Below are 21,050 nucleotides of genomic sequence, written 5' to 3' on the forward strand. Positions count from 1 at the left end.
CAACAGAAAATTGCTCAGCTCTTTCAGAGAGAGGAAAGAATTGAAGAGGCTTATTTCATTAAATTTTGTTACATTTGTTAGATGGGGAGGTTCAGAACATCTTCCATGTCAATGTGCGATCTTCAAAATACATTCCATTTCACTGTAAGTCATTTGTATTTTTTGTGACATGATTATTTGACAAAAAATTTTCACAATTGTAATTCTATGTTCTTTCGGAGTTCAATTTTTGCATTTAGACGTGAGGAAATGAGGGAAAATAAAGAGATAGAGGTTGGGGTTTCTGCTATTTTATTAACTGTTACATTGAAAAATACAATTTTGAATGAAAATCAACTTCTCATGTTTACCTTGTGATAGGATGTGTAATGCAGTAGCCTAATGCATGTGTAATACCGTTTTATTTTTATGTGTGTAAAAAAAAAATTCTGGCTCCGTTCATGTCGGGGAGTTCCAGCAATGAATTCTAGCCACTTTCCCCTCTGGCGGTCACCCTAGTTAAGAGCCGTCATGGCGTCAACATCCTGAGAAGAAGCAGCACCTCCCATTTTACTGCGCTCAAATCAGCCTGACGTTGGTGACTGTCACATCATCCTCCACCAACAGCCTGTGGATATCTTGCAGATCATAACCATCATTCTCGTATTCCACCTCAAAGTCGTTGCCGACGGCCAAGCGGAAAATGTCGTCGCCGCACTCGATGGTCATCTGTAAAAGAATGCATGATTAGTCCAGCCGACGTGAGAAGAAGCTCCAACCACCTCAATTTTTTGTAATTTGATGGTGTGCCTAAAATGACATAATGACCTCAAAGTCGCTTCCGGCTGCGAAGGGGAAGGAGTCCTTTTTGACGATCTTGTTGACATACTTTCCATCAACATGACTCCCGATGCGGGTCAATAGCTCAAGGTCCCCATCTTTGAAATCAACTTCGATGCGCATCGGGGTGTCTTCACCGTGGCCCAAAGATAGGTGGACGATAAACCTGCAATACAGACAGGTAGTTCTTGTAACAGCGAACCTAACACAACGTGGGGGAATGGTGACAATTACTTGGTTGGGTTCGGCTTCACTTTTCCTTGGATGACGATGATGCAGCCAGCGTATAGACGCTCTTTGAACAGCACTTCGGAAACTTCCTGCACGCACACATAAAGGCAGCGTGAAATTGATATATCAGTCAAGCGCTAATCGCTATGGGCAACCTCCAGAACATGCCAACTACAACTCATACAATCGTCAACTCACCTGGTACACATCCACTTGGAGGTTGCAAGTGCCTTTAATGCCGTTGTACATAATCTCATCGCTATCTGGTATTGAAACAAACATCAACCAAGGTAGGACACATGAGATTTGACATTAAGATTTTAAGTGTGAGTGAGCACATTGCATATTAGGAAGCCATGAATCTTCCCAGCTAAATAATCAGCACACCATGTGATCCTGTGCTCCATCGGTAGACCACATTCAAGCTGCGTCCGCAACACGGTCACGTTTCACAGATGTATATGAGCGCAGAACACTTGCAGCCTCGGAGTCAGAAGTATGATAGTGCACAATTTGCCAACTAAGCAAATGTATTTGATTGATAGGCAGCTAATAATGATGCCTGAATCTCTCAGAATGGAAAAAGTATTAGTGGTACAAGTAGGCCTCTATTATCAATCGTATGCAAGCTCATTCTTAAAGTAGACGAAAGACTAACTGAACTATATGAGGGGCCGTACAAGACATTTTTCATTCTGGCCCTCACACACACATACATTCTCCATTCACATACATATTCACCCTCACACACATATATTCTCTCACATTCATATATTATTCACTCTCCAAACTACGGCCCGCCTCCACATTCGGTCCGGCCCCCTGAACAATCAATTTCTTTTTTTTCCAATAGTGTTATTTATTTCCTGGCTTTTTTCTGTGAAGAACCCAGAGGGCTATTTGGTTATCTATTTAATTAATAGTGATAATATTATATTATGTTGAGGTAATTATCGAGGTTTGATTGATTAAATATTTGCTTGGTTGATTGATTGAATATTTGCTTGTGCTCATACATACCATAAATACATAATGCCATATTTTTCTTACTTATATAACCAGTAAATGATTATTGCTTGCTATACCAGGTTGTAGTATAATGCTTAAGTGTTACAAAGGGTAAAAGAGGGTCGGGATGACAACTATTTTGCTTCATGGCCGCATCATTGCGTAACTAGACCTTCCGAGGCATCTTCAGCACCTGGCGTCTGGACCTTCGAGGACAATTTTCCATCCATGGCCGCAGCGTTGCATAACTGAAGTGTCTGGATTATTTTGACTGTTTATATGATTGTTTACATAAGATCTTGCTTCCACATGTGTATTCACTTAGTTCCACCTACATGCACACACATATCCAATCGAAAACCACATGGGTGTCTCCAGCTTGCTCTCCCCTCCCTTAGGGCGACATCCATCTTTGTTTAGGACAAACCCCTAAATAAAATACCAAGGAGGATATTTTTCCTCGAGATCAATTTTGGTGACTCACGAGTCACATGTTGCTCTCCTTGGCCAAGAAAACTGAGTGTCTTCTCTCCTTATGTCTACCTAAAGATCTATTTTTGAACTTGACATATTATCTTTATTTTATATTATTATTTTTATTTTATTTACTTTTGTTCCGTGAAGAATCCAGAAAGGGTTATTTGATTGTGGCTTTCTGAAAAACAATTCATTTTTGCATTTAGGCACTCCTGCAATCGTCACACTTTTTCTGTTACAAACTGACCCGGCCCCTCATCAGAGAAGGGAAAAGTTATGTGGCTCTCACAGGAAAAAGTTTGAGAATCCCCTGCTCTAATCGAAAGCACAGTGTAGTATAGTTGGTGCACACCAACAGAAGGCGCCAACTCACCTTGGCATCGCTTGCAGATGTAACGTCTAAGGGAGGTGCAGGAGAGGTCGTTCAAGCGACCTCGACGTCCCCCCATCTCAACACAGTCTTCATTTTGGAGGTTAGGCTCACCTGCATCCCAGAGCCTGCACAGAAGTACCTTTCATACCGAGATCCTGCTATAAAACAACCTTTCGGCAGCTGCTCTGAAGCTCATCCCTAGTTGAGCATCAGTCGCATTTACAAATCAAGTGCAAAAAAAACAAAAAAAAAAACAAAATCAATACATGAAATTATCCTTAAAAATATATAGTTAAAAAATATATATATATGATTTTGCTCAGTAAGAAGATTTTTTTTGTAATGATCACGTGTGTTTCTTAGATGGACTTTTAGATGGAATTTTGTAAACCAGTGAAAAAATAATGGATATATGGGAATCAGTTTCTCATTTATGCCTCGTTTCACTGTAATGCTGTAATGCATGTGTGAAACCTTTCATTCATTCCATTTCTGAGCCGCTTATCCTCAAGAGGGTCACGGCTGGAGCCAATCCCAGATAACTGTGGGCGGTACACGGGGTACGCGCTGAATCGGTTACCAGCCAATTGCAAGGCATAAGGAGACGAACAACCATTAGGCGGGGTACGCGCTGAATCGGTTACCAGCCAATTGCAGGGCACAAGGAGACGAACAACCATTCGCGCGCACACACTCGTACCTAGGGACAATTTAGTGTGGTCGATTAGCCTACCATGCATGTTTTTGGGATGTGGGGAAACTGGAGTACCCGAAGAAAACCCAAGCAGGCATGGGCAGAACATGCAAACTCCACACAGGAAGGCCAGAGCGTTTTTCAAAAAACCCTTGATCCCAGGACTGTGAGGCCGACGTGCTAACCACTGTGTGTGTGTGAAACCTGTTGTGTTTTATTGTGTGCTCTATTTAAAACTGTGCGAAAAGCACAACCACCCCCCCCCCCCCCCCAAAAAAAAAGGGCTCCGTGCCTACCCTTATGTCAGGGAGTTCCGGCAAGATATTCTACGCCGTTAACACACACGCGCGTAACGTAAACGTTGAAGGACTGTGATTGGTCCGCTCTTTTTCCGGTTCAGCACAACACCGCCGCCATTTTCAAACATTCGCACACGTCTTCTGTGTTGCCCACGCGTCAACATTTGTTGTTCAGTATTGATTAGCTGCAGCTGCAAATACACTCTTTTCGGTTGCGCAAAATTGTTCAAGCCCACACCTCCTCTAGTGGCATGGTGGTGAGTTACAGAGCAAAGTGTTCCCGTGACGCAGAAGTTCAAGTGCGCAATGACGGCGTAGGGCAGGCTTCACTAAATCCGGACCTCGGTGCCACTTTTCCTGTCGTGTTTTCCATGTCTCCCTCCTCCAACACACCTGAATCAATATAATCAGGATCATTATCAGGCTTCTGGAGAGGTTGCTGATGACATAATCATTTGATTCAGGTGTGTTAGGGGAGAGAGACGTGGAAAACACGACAGGAAAAGTGGCACCGGGGTCCGGTAGTGTTGTATCGGTCGCGAATGATTCGTTCTTTTTGAACGAATTGTTTGGGTGAACGAGACCGAACTAATCACCATCTGCACTGATTCGTTCTATGAAGTTGGTATTTGTTCACTGCGTGGGAGGGCGTTGAGCAAGCGGCAGCGTCTTCTGACATCGCACACGACCAATCAGACGCCAGCCTCATCGCGGGCAGGGGAGGGACCGGAAACAGAATCAGGGCGTATGTCACTCACTTCCACGTGTGGCCAATAAGCAGCCAGCGTGCAGGCAAGGGGGCAAGACTGAGTTTTGTCACTTCCCGTTCAGTGACTCGGTCCTCCGGTTCCTGACCTAGCTTGCTGCTAACGTGACTTTCCAGTAATGACTATGCGGTGAACGAATCAAAAAATGAAAGGAAAGGACTTTGTCACATATTTGTTAACGTGGAGCCTATCAAATGCAGCTCAAAAAGACAAAAACACCACACAAATCTAGCGAGCATGGTTCAGTGTACTACTTTTCTCAACAGACTCGGGACTACCTATTACGACATACTATCAAATTTACAGTAATTTAAAACACGGGTAGCTACGAGGCAAGCAAAAGCTGAGCTGCGGTCGCGTGACGGCAATGAAGGGGGCAAAGAACTGTCACTATATGGAGGCTTCATGGCAGCGATATTTACCTCATATGTGCACAGAAAAAAAGAATAGTATGATCACCATAATACTGATTTGCAATGAAACGGTATACACATGTCCATTTTTTCCAAGTGTTTTATTTTTTTTTTCCCATGTCAGGTGTTGGTTGGTTTGACAAATTATGTCAATCCGTCCATCATGTGCTACTCAAGCGCCCCACAACAACGCACATGGACACGGGAGATGTCGCAATATGTCTACATTTTTCTTAACAGACTAATGAGAGTAGAAAGGCGATATCGTAAAGAGCAAACAATTATTTCTCGTCAGCATTTGACAATCTGAGATGCGGGGACGACAGGGGAGCTGACCGGATTATTTTATTTATTAATACCAGTGCAAAACGTCAATACGATCACCATAATACTGATTTGCAATGAAACTGTATATACATGTCATTTTTTTCCGAGTGTTTTATTTTTTTCCCCCGTGTCAGGTGTTGGTTGGTTTGACAAATTATGTCAATCCGTCCATCATGCACTACTCAAGCGCCCCAAAACAACGCACGCGGACACGGGAGATGTCGCAATATGTCTACATTTTTCTTAACAGACTAATAAGGGTAGAAAGGCGACATCGTAAAGGGCAAACAACCATTTCTCGTCAGCATTTGACGATCTGAGATGCGGGGACGACAGGGGAGCTGACCGGATTATTTTATTTATTAATACCAGTGCAAAAATTCAGTACGATCATCTTAATACTGATTTGCAATTAAACTGTCAAATATCAAAATGCAGTATTGTCTTTATTTCAGAGCAGCACATTCGAAAACTAGCTATTTACACTTATAGTTTTAACAATAGTGACTAAAAATAATAGTGATGAGCATGAAAACAAAAATACAACAGAGTGAGAGGTAAATATGTGTTGGTCGATCCATTTAGAAATTAAACTTTCGATTTATTTTTATTTTCGTGACAGCAAGCATGCTGCGTTGGCTGGTAGCAGGCTAGCAGCAGCATTGTATATGTGATCGAGAACATGCTAAAGAAAGTCCGTGCGCCCCCGACCCCAAACCCCCACTCCTCCCACAAAAGGAAAATGTTTAACCGTGTCCTAAATCGAAATGCAAGCACGAGCCATGATTTTGAGCCCATAGAACTAGGACAGACGACGCGGAAGTTCTCCCTCGCTTTTGCAGCAGCGGGTGGGAGGGAGACGAGGCTGTCTGTGAAAGCAGAATGATATTGCCTGTCACTCATTACTGAAACTACGACGAGTGGTCAATGTGCAAGAGAGGGAGGGACCAAGAATGTCACTTCCCGTTCAGTTATACTGCGAAGCGGTCTTTGGTGATTCGTTCGGCAACGTCACTTCCCGTTCAGTAACCGAACGATTCATTTGGACGGGGAGGGAGATGAGGGGGGCGAACGATTCGTTGAACGATTCGTTTGAACGAATCTTTTTACTGAACGATCCGGAATGGATTCGTTTACTCAAGTGAACGACAGATCCCGTCACTAGGGTCCGGATTTAGTGAACCCTGGCGTAGGGCCTACGGCGTCGCTCCGCTGTCACCGGAACGCAGAAGCATAAATCAGCCTTGACTAGAACCATTCTTCTTAACAAAACGGCCTGTCAAAAAACATTTCAGAAATTCTTTTTAACTAAACGGCCTGTTAAAAAGCAGATACGCTGAGGGATGTTATTTTGATCGATTCTGATTCGGTTGTGCTTTACCAATCATCTTATCGATAATAGTCGCCACATAAGGCTGTTCAGTTCCCTATAAAGCAAAGAAGAAGCACTTTTCCTTGGGTGCAGCTGTCATTTTGGGTGTTATAGTGATGAGTGAGTAGGAAGTACCCAAATTTTACGTGTCTACATTACGCTTTCCTTATACTGCTTACGCTAGTTCTGATTTCAAAGGAGTTCCGTCAATCCACTTCCACGGGTATGGGCTCTTCAGGCCGATCCAGTAGTCAAAGCCATCGAGTTGCTCTTTCAACCAGTCCTGAAACAAATTGCATCAGTACTAAAGGGCACGAGAGACACTTAGTGAAAGGCCGCTCACCCTCTCCGCGCTGCTCCGGATTATCAGCAGGTGCCCCCCATTGGATGAACAGTAGCGTTTGGCATCATCCCAAGATTTAGAGTCATTGGCAAAGCAGTAACTATGTTGGTTGTTGAGCCGCCAGGGTGCCTGACAGCCCTCAGCAGACTTGGGCCGTCGAGTAGGCGATACAACCTTCTTATCAGGGCCCGTAAGAGGAGGGCCCGTAGCACGAGGGCCCGTAGTAGGAGCGACCGTAACAGGAGCTACCGTAACAGGAGGGCCCGTAGGAGGACGGCCCGTAGCAGGAGCGACCGTAGCAGGAGCGACCGTAACAGGAGGGCCCGTAACAGGAACGCCCGTAGCAGGATGGCCCGTAGCAGGAGCGACCGTAAGAGGAGGGCCCGTAGCAGGAGCGACCGTAACAGGAGGGCCCGTAACAGGAGGGCCCGTAACAGGAGGGCCCGTAGGAGGAGCGACCGTAGCAGGAGCGACCGTAACAGGAGGGCCCGTAGCAGGAGCGACCGTAGCAGGAGCGACCGTAACAGGAGGGCCCGTAACAGGAACGCCCGTAGCAGGATGGCCCGTAGCAGGAGCGACCGTAAGAGGAGGGCCCGTAGCAGGAGCGACCGTAACAGGAGCGACCGTAACAGGAGGGCCCGTAACAGGAGGGCCCGTAACAGGAGGGCCCGTAGGAGGAGCGACCGTAGCAGGAGCGACCGTAACAGGAGGGCGCGTAACAGGAGGGCGCGTAACAGGAGGGCGCGTAGCAGGAGGGCGCGTAGCAGGAGGGCTCGTAGGCCTGCAGCAGCGTCCTAAGGGCGTCAAGAAAAATATTCAAATAATATTTGATGATAGCAGTATTCAAAAAATTCAAAGAAAAGAAGAGCAAAACCGTTCATAATAAGTCTTTAAATAATAATGAAATCATTTTTCTAGTGGACCCTCTGCCCGTTTCACTTTTTCCTGTGATGTGATAATTTCACCACAGACCCCAGTCTCACCACCCAGCAGACGAGTGAGCTACCTGAAGGTGCTATTTTTAGCCTCCGCAATTGAGCGACGTTACGGTGACGTCAACTTCATGAAAAGACAAAAGCCCTCCGGGTCAGAAGAAAAAGAAAGAAGAGACCATAAACGTGAAGAAAAACAGAGGTTTGTTGTGATGATTTTTTTTCAACAGCATAAGCACGTAGACTTAGCGCAACTGCAAGCTAGCGGTTATTCACATAGAGTTTATATGACTTAGTGCTAAAGAAAGATTATACTGTATCATTAGCCAGGCTGTTGTTTTAGAAATATTTTCAGTATTCAGCCAGCTGTTGATTAGTTTCAGTTAAATTTACTCCCCCTCCAATTTTTGAGAAATTTGGACAAAGTCTATGGGGGACCCAAATTGTCTTGCTTACTTTCATGTGATGTGAACCACTTTTACCTTGTGTGAAATTTTGCCTTTCAAATAAATTTGCCTTGCCTAAAAAAGTGGCAAGGTTAATTATACAAATACACCATAAAATATGCATTAATAATTTCAAAGTTCTGTGGTATGGGGGACTAAAAGTGCCATGGATTTAAATGCAAACATTTGTTTTTAAATGTGTCATTAATTCATTAAAATGGCAATCACGTTCATGTAAAAAAAAAAAAAAAATTCAATAGGTATTTATTTGCTGTCTTATTTTATTTAATTCATTATTATTGAATAGTCCTGTGTAGTTGCAGTGCTTCAAGAATGTATTTTCTTTCAACTACGCCCATCAAAGATAGTGACCGGGTCCAATAGACAGGTACAGTAGGCTGCAAGACTTTAGGCGCTATCATGCTGGTTTGACAATGAGCAGCTATTTGACAAATATAATGTAAGATTCCACTTTCTTCTCTAGATGCTCTTCTGAAATATTTTCCTTCTGCCTCTGTACATTCTGGGCCATCTTTTACAGCGAACTTATCCACATCAGCACCAAGTCCAAGCCCACCAAGTCCAGGAAAGAAGTGCCCTTCCAAAACAACTGTCATATGAAAGTGCAATAGATGCTTTTGCATCAGTGAAGACAAGGTGAGTAAGGTTATAGGTCGAGGTGAAAAAAAGTTGCATTTTAAAGTGTTCGGTTTGTCTTTATATAGGTTTGTGTTGGTGGGGGGTGTTAATCATATTGTAACAACAATTGTAAAAGTCATCAAGATTGTGTTCAACTGCAGGTTTTTTGTTGTTGTTTGTTTTCCCTTCGGTCATTAAAAGTTCAATTATCCCTCCCCTTCCAGCACCTCAACCTATATGTATTCATGATCCAGATCAATTGAGATCACAGACAATGGTTTTGGAGCTAAGTTTCTGTTGTGTTGAAGCACATGTCTTTTGGACATTCTCTTCCTACGTTTGATACATTATGACAAAACACACACACAGGCACCACATACAAAATTATCCATCTCGCAATGTGAAACAAAACACCTGGAATGTGAAAAGTTGCATTGAAAACCTCAGTCCATGTAGAACTGTAACATATATGTATTTATTTTTTATTTTTTAATGTTAATTTTATTTATATATGAAAAAATACAATTATACATTAATACAAATCTATTGGGTTTATTGATAATTTATTGATTAAAAAAATCATTAAGATTATAATGGAATTAAAAAAAGTAGATATTTATTTATATCATAGGTAAATACTATGACCCTTTAGTATAAAACTAAAACTAACCAAAACTAAACTACAAGAGTATTTAACTGCCATTAGTCAATATTTAGTATTATATATTTAGTGTTATTATATTTAGTAATAATAATACTACTAATAATATAGTATTATATAATACTATAAAATTAAATTAAAAAATAAATTATTATGAATTTATTAAATTTATTATTATTAAGTTATTAAAATTATTATAATAAAATTTAATAGTAATATTTAGTGTTATTTTTTTAATTCATAATAATTTTAATAGTTTTAAAATAGTTATATATATACATTTGTATTAATGTATAATTTTGGTTCGTTTAGCTTACTACTGACAACAACAGAAGTGCGCTTATTCTTAACTGGGAGGACTGGCTATGGATTCTCACGTTTCTGTGCCAATGACGGTGCTAGACGTCCAATCCATTTGCAGCCTTCCAAGGCAAACCGAAGTGAATTTCCAAGGCAAACCGAAGTGAATGTTTCAGGTTTTCAGTCAGTGGCGGTCAGTGAGTTAAATGAGTGGTATATCAATGCTTAAAGTCAGTCGTTAGTTTTAAATAGGCTTTACTACACCCTTTTTTCAAAAGTTCACAGTCGGATCAGAAAGTGTCTCAAAACCGCGGATGTATAATGTATTGTTTCCATTGTTTCAAATGAGACTGACAGTTTGCTTAATATGTCTAGTAATCTGACAAGTATACATTTCCCCGAGGTGGGGCCAATAAAATGCCCTTTTATATTGATCCCCTAATGATCTGAAGAAACAAATCCAGTCCCAACAACGTTTGCAGTGAACCTTGAAGTCAAATAAAAACGTGAACTCACCAAGCGAAGCCTAAATGCCAAGCACGGTCAACGCTTGGAAAAGGAGCGATTGTGCCTTCTTCATCTCTCAGGTCCAGATAGAAGATCAGCCAGATAAACTTCAGAGGAGAATTTAATACGACGCAAGCCTCTTTCGCTCTGTGACAGACACACAAGCTTGACTACGTCACGCACGCACGCACGCACGTCCAACGACACAAAGGCTGGAGGATGACGCTCTAAAGAACTCGTGCATCAAAAGAAAACAAACATACAAACAAAGAAGAATTCGTGCATCAAACACGTCTCAACGTCACGTGGAACATTTGGAAATTAGGGTCGTACTAGTGATGGAGAAACCTTAGCTTTCTGAAGCAGTAAATATATATCAAGCAACGTGTCGAAATGGTTCATTCAGTGTTATGAAGCATTTGCCACGAATCAGTGTGGTGAGTCACGACAGACGACACTGCTTCACCGCTGCTTTCTGTACCGCTGAAGCAAATGTGTTGAGATGGTTCCGTGCTACGAGGCATTTGACACAATTCAGTGTGGTGACATCTTCTGGACAAAAATATATTGAATTTTCATCTAACCAAATGACCAAGTGTCATCTGAACAATGAAACCTGTGGGTGGTATGGTGGTTATATACTATGTCTGATGTGCGAGCAGTAGTGGGTTTGACCACTAGCCTGAAATGTATTCTTTATTCTTCCCCCAGATTAATAAAAAAAAAAAAAATAATAATAATAATAATGAAAACAAACAAACAAAAAAAAGCTGTTGTGTTACTTTTAAATGAAATACGCAAATGCTTGTGCAATAGGGAACTCTTGATGGTAGGTGTATAGAATGCTAGTGACACTGGGATGGGGATTTGGGTGATTCACACATTTTTATTTAAAAACAGAATCATCTCAGCAGCATTTGGTTTCAGCCGGTTCCTCTTTTTGCTAATGACCTCTCCAGCTTTTGAGAATATTCTCTCACATGGCACGAACAAATATACAAACTGACAGATAGACAAACAAACACAAAAACTGACAAACAGACAGACACAAAAACAAACACAAAAACTAAATTGTGTGTGTGTGTGGGGGGGGATGCGTGGGTGTGTGTGTGCGTGTACTATGGCGAGAGGCTGACGTGACTGACCTGAAAAGAAACTGCTTTTCTGTACTGTTTCTCTTTTTTATTTACCAGCTTTCAATTTAACATGTTTAACAATTGTACATGCAGTCTAAACATTAAGTATATGAAAATGTCTTGTAAACAATAAGAATTCAAGTTTGAACATTTATAACAGCTAGTATGACTTGAACAACATTATACAAATCAATACGACGACTGTGCAAACATGTCATTGTAACACAAATGACATACGACTTGAACAGTACACTTCAAACAGACAACTTATTGTTCATGGCTGATGTGACATTATTACTTTTTGCTTTTTACTTCAATGTTTCTGTGTTTTTTTTTTCTTCTTTTTTTCAGAGCATTTTTTTAAATACATGCACGCACACATGCACCCCCACCACAGAGACACACACGCTAAAGCTATATTGCTCTTATGCCAATGAAGCGTTTAAGATTTTATGATGGCAGTAATGACACAGAATAAAGCAAGCACATACAGAAAAATAGCGGTGGCCATTAAATGGTGATATTATAAGCCCCACTGTTGGATTATAATTTATGGTGAATGCTTTACCATCATAAAAGCTGTCAAAGAAATCACACACACACACACAGATACAAAATAACGCGACATACTAATTGCTAGATGCAGTCGGTGCCCAATCCACTCATTAAGTTCAGCCGTTTTGACAAGGTTAGAGCCGCTATCAGACTCCCATCACGTTCATTTGTAGCGTTAGCCGCTAGCGGCAGCCAGTAGAAAGCAATAGAAGCACCCTCTCATGAAATCGTGAGGAAAGCGGGTGAAAGCCCGCCTGGAGGCCGCCAAGAGTCTACTTAATGTCGGGTGAAAGTTTGGCTAAGCTCCCTTAAGCCCGACTCCATCACGTTTGCTTGTAGCATTAGCCGCTAGCGTTAGTCTACTGGGCTGCTGTTTGCTTGATTTCCTGATAACCACGTGACTTCACATGTAAACACACTGACTGCTTTCTTAAAGGGGAACGAACGTAGCCGAACAACACGGCGTCAAAGCGGGATGAAAAGACTATATTTACTTGTTTTATTAAATGACCAAATTTACCGACATGGTCAAAATTACGTCGGTCATCGTGAAGAATTTTGTTAACGGTCAATTTTTGGTAAACCGCCTGGCTCTGCGGAAAACTCATTTGGGTACAATGCAACAGGTATTTGGATCTGTCAGGACATCTGGTATTGAATGAAAGAGCTACTGTTCGTCTATGTACTGCCCAAAAATTACGTCTTTATGGTACAACAGACGTTATGGCCAACACATATCAAGGGGACGCCGCGTCCCCAATTTTACTACGCAGAGTGTAAAGAGTTCATTCTTGGATAATTGTGAAAAAGTGATCATCCGGGATGGAGGATCGAGCCGCTACTCCTCCGCATTGTGAGGAGCCAGCTGAGGGGGTTCGGCCATCTGGTTTGGATGCCTCCTGGACGCTTGTCCAGGAGGCTTCGCTGAATGTAAGCCAATGTGGAGCTTTGCTCTCATACAAGAAATATATTTAAGGAACTTTTCCAGCGTTATTTCGTTGTGTAAATGCATTTATAATAATCACAAAAATATGTAGACTATTTAAACATTTAGAAAGATGCGGATTTTTTTTTCTGCCAGCTCGAAGAGATTAAAATAAATGTCAAATCCACCGATAGAACAGACACACAAATATAAAAGATATAAATGTTTATTGAATATGCATCTAACGGTATTGTTTAACTGAAAATTCATTGCAAAAGAGAGGCTTTAATTTTTTTTATTATTCATTGTCACAAATGTGATCACACAGAACGCAACCATGCATCTCATCCCCGCATTTCCTTCTTCTCCTGAGTCCTCCCAAATATAACATAAAATTGACGGCGGGGGGGTCAGGCTCTGGGCCTGCAAATCAAGTGAATTGATCAGGCTCGGGCCGGGTTGGGCTGGATTTTTTTAGGCCCAATCTAACCTCTACTCTGACGATGTTCAAAGGACATACATATTCATACAGTCAATGGGACTAAACATATATCACCCTGCTTTATGTGGTAATGCACGATAAATTATTTCTTACACTTAACGTACCAAATCTTATTTTATTGTCCTGACAGCAGACTTTATTTCTTTTCATGTACATAAGTAAACTGGCATATTGACGCATTCACAAATCACACGATCTGTAATTCGCTGCCAACAGACCAGTCGCGCTCTACTCGCTGGAGCGGTGTTGGATTTCGCGGTGAGGGTGGCTTTTAATTCTTCATAACTCCGCATTACTATCGCGCATTCCTCCTCCGTGAAGTAAGGTGCCCGTGCCATCGTCACAAGTAGTTTTTGACTCTGGTCTCCGCCCCCTTTTATGTGAACGCGCAGTAACTCTGATTGGGTTGACATAGGTTCGACTAATCAACCTCATAACTAGCGTCGTAGCACTGATTGACCACAAACTAGATAACCAGGTTTCGTCAACTCCGGTTAGCCGCTGGTAAGCAGGATTACTTCAGTACAGTACAGTACAGTACAGGCCACTGGCATTCACAAAGTCACGATCAAAATCAGTGACGTGCGGTGAGGTTCATGGTTGGTGAGGCACTGACTCCTTTAGTGTCCGATTTCCAAATATATAAACCAAAAACGGTAGCTTATTCAATTGGCTACTGGTTATTTCATATCTCATCAGCATTCTTCACAAAACACGCACACACGGTACATATTATCGATACGTAAAAGTAAGAAAATAGCATGCATTTGCTCTACACCCTCAATGTGTTGGTCGTCGCAATTCTATAATTCATGCAACATAAATGAGAGTAAAGAGTGGTGTACAAAACCACAGAATTCAATTCTGACCTTTAGTGAAATATTCAGTTGTTTTTAAAACTTTTAATTCTGATACTTTAATCAATTTATTACAGATTGCTAAACAAAAAGTGTGAAAAAAAACAAAGAATATTTTATTTAAGGCCAAAATTTAGTTTTTAAATATTCTATTGTATTTTTCTTGGTCTAAGCTCTTTTTTTTTTTTTTTTTAATTTTTTTTTTTTTTTTATAAGATTGAAATGAAAACTGTTTGTGGTCTTGCGCCTGTCCTTCACCACAAAAACCGGCGTTACTTTGGAAGGGCATAGGTTTGGTCTCAACATTCGTAGGGACGATATAACAGCATAACCTGCATGTAGGTACACTTTTTGCTGGGGACGGGACATTAATTAGACCAAACAGATTGGATGAAGGGGGCAAAGGGCCACATTTCTCATGTATATGAACCTAATTAATTAATAGGCAAAATGATCAATGCAAAATAAATCCTTATCTTCTGATAATAACTTTTACGTGCATTGGTTCAGATGATACACTGTTCGATTCAAAGGTTTAGTTATTGTTGGGTAAAGAGACATACTATACATTATACATTATACATAATGAATCAATATTAAAATCTCCACAGATGAAGAATTTTTTTTTGCTTAATAGTGGAAAACAATTGGCTCATCCATTCAGTGAAGGACTCAATACATGAACCTGGTGATTGATAGATTCAACTGACAATTATATTTTTCTTTTTTTCATTGTAGATCTCTATTGTCAAACATTCCAAGTGTTCTTGACATATCTATTCAATTCAATTTTATTCGTATAGCCCTAAATCACAACAAGGTTGTCTCAAAGGGCTTTGCAGAGGCAATGTGATACACAATCAGAAACAGCAAATGAAGCAATAAAGATGAATACATACATTTCGAATCCTGGGCATCCCCCATCCGTAGACCCTCCATGTCGGCAAGGAAAAACTCCAAAAACTCCAGAGTCTTTGGGGAAAAAATGAGAAACCTTGGGAAGTACCACAGTGAGGAGAGATCCACTCCCAGGACAGATAGGCAGGAAGCACCAGGACTGGAATTAGCAGGTGAAGTTACAGTCCGTAAAGATACATTGGAGTAAAGGAACAAGAAGAGGTCCATCTAGCCAGATGAGACGGGGGTGTGACTTGTCTCTGTGATTTCACCTGTCGTGCCTGCACATAGTGAGTCCTCCTGTATTACCCAGCTGTTCCTCGTTGTCTCGTTACCCCTTGTCTGCATGTGTGTGTGTATAAAAGCACCCAGTTTCTTTTCAGTCCTTGTTGCGTCATTGTCAATGTAAGTGTCTATGTCAACGTCAAAGTCCATGTCAGGTTCTCATCAGCAGTATTCACGCCTATCCAAGCCCTTGTGTTCCAAGTGAGTTTTTGAAAAGCAGTCTTTTGTTAGTGACAGTTTTTGTTTGCCTCAGTGCCTTCTTTGGATTATCACAGCCTTTGTTTGTACTTTGTTTTTCGTTGGCTTTAATTAAATCATTTTTGCACCATTCATCTGCCTCGCCTACATTTCCCTGCATTTGGGTCCACCTTGCCCGCCCGCGCTCCCTGACAACTAGCACCTTAGAGACGGTCATTTGCTTTGCTAAGCCCCCCCCAAAAAACACTTGAGGTCAGAAGAGGCAAGATGGATATACATCATTTTTTCAAACCTAAGCTTTCAAAAGCGACAACAACTACTGAGCGAGAACCAAGAACTGAAGATGTGGACCATGAAACACCGGAGAGCATCGCCAAAATGGTGAGCGGAATTTCAGTTGGCTCCACTTCAGACGTTAACCCCCAAAAATGGAAACAAGGTAAAAAAAAAAAAAAGTTCATTTTCAACGTATTATTATAAATTATGTTCCTGGCTGGAAATAGCCAAAACAGATGTGGCGTCTACTTCTCCACGAGGTAAGACAGAAAAACGCACACGCTCACACACGCAGATACACACACAGCTGGGGTGCCTGTATGTACGAGCATGGGCTAAGCTACTATCGGAGCATATATCGTGTAAGTTGATTTTATTGCTGACACTGCGTTTCGGGGTCATCAACATTTTTGGCCCCTCTTGCCAGAAAAGTCAAACTCCACCTTATGGTTTTACCACGCGATACTTTTTACTTTGACTTGAGTAGATTTGTGATGAAACACAACTCTTACGCCACTACTTTGGGCTACACTAGAGTCATTACATTTTTCGTCTTTATTGTACATATTGACTTTATTCTCGCCAGAGGTGCCGACAGTGGCCGTCTCAGTTGTACCAATGAGACGTCGCAACAATAACCACCTGACTCCATTATACGTTATAAGTAGCGGTAACAATGTTTGTTCTCCGCTAGAGGGCACTCATGCTCTGGGTGATGTTTCATCGTGTTGTTCTGGTCTGAATTTGAGGGTTTGTGTGTCATCTTTTTGGCCGGATAGGTTATAGTACAGTAATGTAATGACAGTTCATCTACTAGTAGATGAAGTTGTGCTGAGAAAAAAATATATAACATTATTATTATTTTTTTTTTTCATAAGACATTGTAAGCAGTTACTGACAAAGTTACTCCTTACTAGAGTATTCTTTTCAACGAATATTTTTTACTTGTACTTGAGGAATGTTTTGGATAACTACTTTTGCTTTTAACCACCTCAGGTCAGACCTCGAAAAACTCTTGAGTCTGGTCACTCGTACATCGAAGCGCCACTATTTTTGCTATTTGACTATCACTTCACCATTAGCAAATGGACTGGACATTTGTCGCCGTCAATGACACAAAAACACGATCATTCAGAGGCAGCTCTGTGTGTTAATCTTGTCTTAACACAAAATTGGAATTGCCAGTGGGTCCAATGCGTGTCCATTGGCTCTTGATTCAACTCATCGTTGACCATAGCAAATTGAGCCAAGTCTTATCACCAAATTCACAACAACATTAGGAACGTCTTGCAGTCCTCTCCAGCATTTACCACCTACAATATATGCAAGCAGAAAGCTGTTGTGGTGAGAGTTAATACTGGCTCGGAATAAGACTGGTTTGGTTTAACAGAGGTCAGAGGGGGGTTTGAATGACATGAGAAGGTAATCCCATGAAAATGGGAGGTGCGACTACAACAGTTGGCCGATATCCAACCTTATTCTGACCTACTAACGAGCACATGAAATCAACTAATTTTATAGATCAAAAATGTCATTTATTTACACACTGTGGTTATGATCTCCCCCCCCCGTGAGTCATCACCTTATCGTGGTGGAGGGGTTTGCGTGTCTCAATGATCCTAGTAGCTATGTTGTCTGGGGCTTTAAGCCCCTGGTTGGGTCACCAATGGCAAACAGGTCCTAGGTGAGAGGCCAGACAAAGTATGGCTCAAAAAGACCCCTTATGATGAGCAACATTAATGAACCCCAGTTTCCCTCGCCCGGACGCGGGTTACCGGGCCCCCCCTCTGGAGCCAGGCCTGGAGGTGGGGCTCGAAGGCAAGCGTCTGGTGGCCGGGGCTGTCCCCATGGGGCCCGGCCGTGCTCAGCCCGAAAAGGCAACGTGGGTTCCCCTTCCCATGGGCTCACCACCTGTGGGAGGGGCCAAAGGGGTCGGGTGCGTAGGGAGTTGGGCGGCAGCCAAAGGCGGGGGCCTTGGCGGTCCGACCCCCAGCTGCTGAAGCTAACTCTTGGGACATGGAATGTCACCTCTCCGACTAGTTCCGACTAGATATAGTCGGACTCTCCTCCACACACAGCTTGGGTTCTGGTACCAATCCTCTCGAGAGGGGTTGGACTCTCTTCCACTCTGGAGTTGCCCATGGTGAGAGGCGCAGGGCAGGTGTGGGCATACTTATTGCCCCCCGGCTTGGCGCCTGTACGTTGGAGTTTACCCCGGTAGACGAGAGGGTAGCCTCCCTCCGCCTTCGTGTGGGGGGACGGGTTCTTACTGTTGTTTGCGCTTATGCACCGAACAGCAGTTCAGAATACCCACCCTTTTTGGAGTCCTTGGAGGGTGTGCTAGAGAGCGCCCCCTCTGGGGACTCCCTCATTCTACTGGGGGACTTCAACGCTCACGTGGGCAATGACAGTGAGACCTGCAGGGGCGTGATTGGGAGGAACGGCCCCCCCGATCAGAACCCAAGTGGTGTTCTGATATTGGACTTCTGTGCTCGTCACGGTTTGTCTATAACGAACACCATGTTCAAACATAGGGGTGTCCATATGTGCACTTGGCACCAGGACACCCTAGGCCGCAGTTCGATGATCGACTTCGTAATCGTGTCATCGGACTTGCGGCCGCATGTTTTGGACACTCGGGTGAAGAGAGGGGCGGAGCTGTCAACTGATCACCACCTGGTGGTGTGTTGGCTCCGATGGCGGGGGAAGATGCTGGCCAGACCTGGCAGGCCCAAACGTATTGTGAGGGTCTGCTGGGAACGTCTGGCAGAATCCCCTGTCAGAAAGAGTTTCAACACCCACCTCCAGCAGAACTTCTCCCTTGTCCCGGGGGAGGTGGGGAACATTGAGTCCGAGTGGGCCATGTTCCGCACCTCCATTGTTGAGGCGGCTGATCAGAGCTGTGGCCGTAAGGTGGTTGGTGCCTGTCGTGGCGGCAATCCCCGAACCCGCTGGTGGACACCAGCGGTAAGGGATGCCGTCAAGCTGAAGAAGGAGGCCTATCGGGCCTTTTTGGCCTGTGGGACTCCGGAGGCAGCTGACAGGTACCGGCTGGCCAAGCGGACTGCGGCTTCGGCGGTCGCCGAGGCAAAAACCCGGACATGGGAGGAGTTCGGCGAGGCCATGGAAAACGACTTCCGGACGGCTACGAGGAAATTCTGGTCCACCATCCGGCGCCTGAGGAGGGGAAAGCAGTGCACCATTAACACTGTGTATAGTGAAGATGGTGTACTGCTGACCTCCACTCGGGACGTCGTGAGCCGGTGGGGAGAATACTTCGAGGCCCTCCTCAATTCCACCGACACGCCTTCCTTTGAGGAAGCAGAGTCTGGGGACTCCGTAGTGGGCTCTTCGATCTCTGGGGTTGAAGTCACTGAGGCGGTTGGAAAGCTCCTCGGTGGCAAGGCTCCGGGGGTAGATGAGATCCGCCCGGAGTTCCTGAAGGCTCTGGATGTTGTAGGGGTGTCGTGGCTGACACGTCTCTACAACATCGCGTGGACATCGGGGACAGTGCCTTTGGATTGGCAGACCGGGGTGGTGGTCCCCCTTTTTAAGAAGGGGGACCGGAGGGTGTGTTCCAATCATAGAGGGATCACACTCCTCAGCCTCCCTGGTAAAGTCTATTCAGGGGTGCTGGAGAGGAGAGTCCGCCGAGAAGCCGAATCTCGGATTCAGGAGGAGCAGTGTGGTTTTCGTCCCGGCCGTGGAACAGTGGACCAGCTCTACACCCTCGGCAGGGTCCTCGAGGGTGCATGGGAGTTCGCCCGATCAGTCTACATGTGTTTTGTGGATCTGGAGAAGGCGTTCGACCGTGTGCCTCGGGGAGTCCTGTGGGGGGTGCTCCGGGAGTACGGGGTACCGAGCCCCTTGGTAAGGGCTGTTCGGTCCCTGTACGACCGGTGTCAGAGTTTGGTCCGCATTGTCGGCAGTAAGTCGAATTCGTTCCCAGTGAGGGTTGGACTCCGCCAAGGCTGCCCTTTGTCACCGATTTTGTTCATAATTTTTATGGACAGAATTTCTAGGCGCAGCCGAAGCGTTGAGGGGGTCCGGTTTGGTGACCTCAGCATTGAATCTCTGCTTTTTGCAGATGATTTAGTGCTGTTGGCTTCATCAAGCCGTGACCTCCAACTCTCACTGGAGCGGTTCGCAGCTGAGTGTGAAGCAGTTGGGATGAAGATCAGCACCTCCAAATCCGAGACCAAGGTCCTCAGTCGGAAAAGGGTGGAGTGCCCTCTCCGGGTCGGGGATGAGATACTGCCCCAAGTGGAGGAGTTCAAGTATCTTGGGGTCTTGTTCACGAGTGACGGTAGGAGGGAGCGGGAGATCGACAGGCGAATCGGTGCGGCGTCTGCAGTAATGCGGACTCTGCACCGGTCCGTAGTGGTGAAGAAGGAGCTGAGCCGAAAGGCAAAGCTCTCGATTTACCAGTCGATCTACGTTCCTACCCTCACCTATGGTCACGAGCTTTGGGTCGTGACCGAAAGAACAAGATCCCGGATACAAGCGGCCGAAATGAGTTTCCTCCGCAGGGTGTCCGGGCTCTCCCTTAGAGGTAGGGTGAGAAGCTCGGTCATCCGGGAGGGACTCGGCGTCGAGCTGCTACTCCTCCGCGTAGAGAGGAGCCAGCTGAGGTGGCTCGGGCATCTGGTCCGGATGCCTCCCGGACGCCTCCCTGGAGAGGTGTTCCGGGTATGTCCCACCGGCGGGAGGCCCCGGGGACGACCCAGGACATGCTGGAGAGACTATGTCTCTCGGCTGGCCTGGGAACGCCTTGGGATCCCGCCGGAGGAGCTGGTTGAAGTGGCTGGGGA

At 44.1% G+C, this 21,050-nt stretch overlaps 1 protein-coding gene across 1 annotated transcript; it reads right to left on the reverse strand.

Moving 5' to 3' along the window:
- Nucleotides 1-274: 274 nt before the first annotated feature.
- On the reverse strand, nucleotides 275-16,891 carry LOC130911416 (collectin-12-like). Its single transcript, XM_057829237.1, has 8 exons — nucleotides 16,882-16,891; nucleotides 7,124-7,917; nucleotides 6,960-7,063; nucleotides 2,909-3,033; nucleotides 1,249-1,313; nucleotides 1,054-1,139; nucleotides 808-985; nucleotides 275-708 (listed from the first exon to the last, which is right to left on the reverse strand). The coding sequence occupies exons 1-8, from the start codon at nucleotides 16,889-16,891 to the stop codon at nucleotides 559-561; spliced, it is 1,512 nt and encodes a 503-aa protein (XP_057685220.1). The 3' UTR covers nucleotides 275-558.
- Nucleotides 16,892-21,050: the final 4,159 nt, after the last annotated feature.

Source organism: Corythoichthys intestinalis, unplaced genomic scaffold, assembly GCF_030265065.1.
Source record: "Corythoichthys intestinalis isolate RoL2023-P3 unplaced genomic scaffold, ASM3026506v1 HiC_scaffold_44, whole genome shotgun sequence".
Classification (NCBI taxonomy): Eukaryota; Metazoa; Chordata; class Actinopteri; order Syngnathiformes; family Syngnathidae; genus Corythoichthys; species Corythoichthys intestinalis.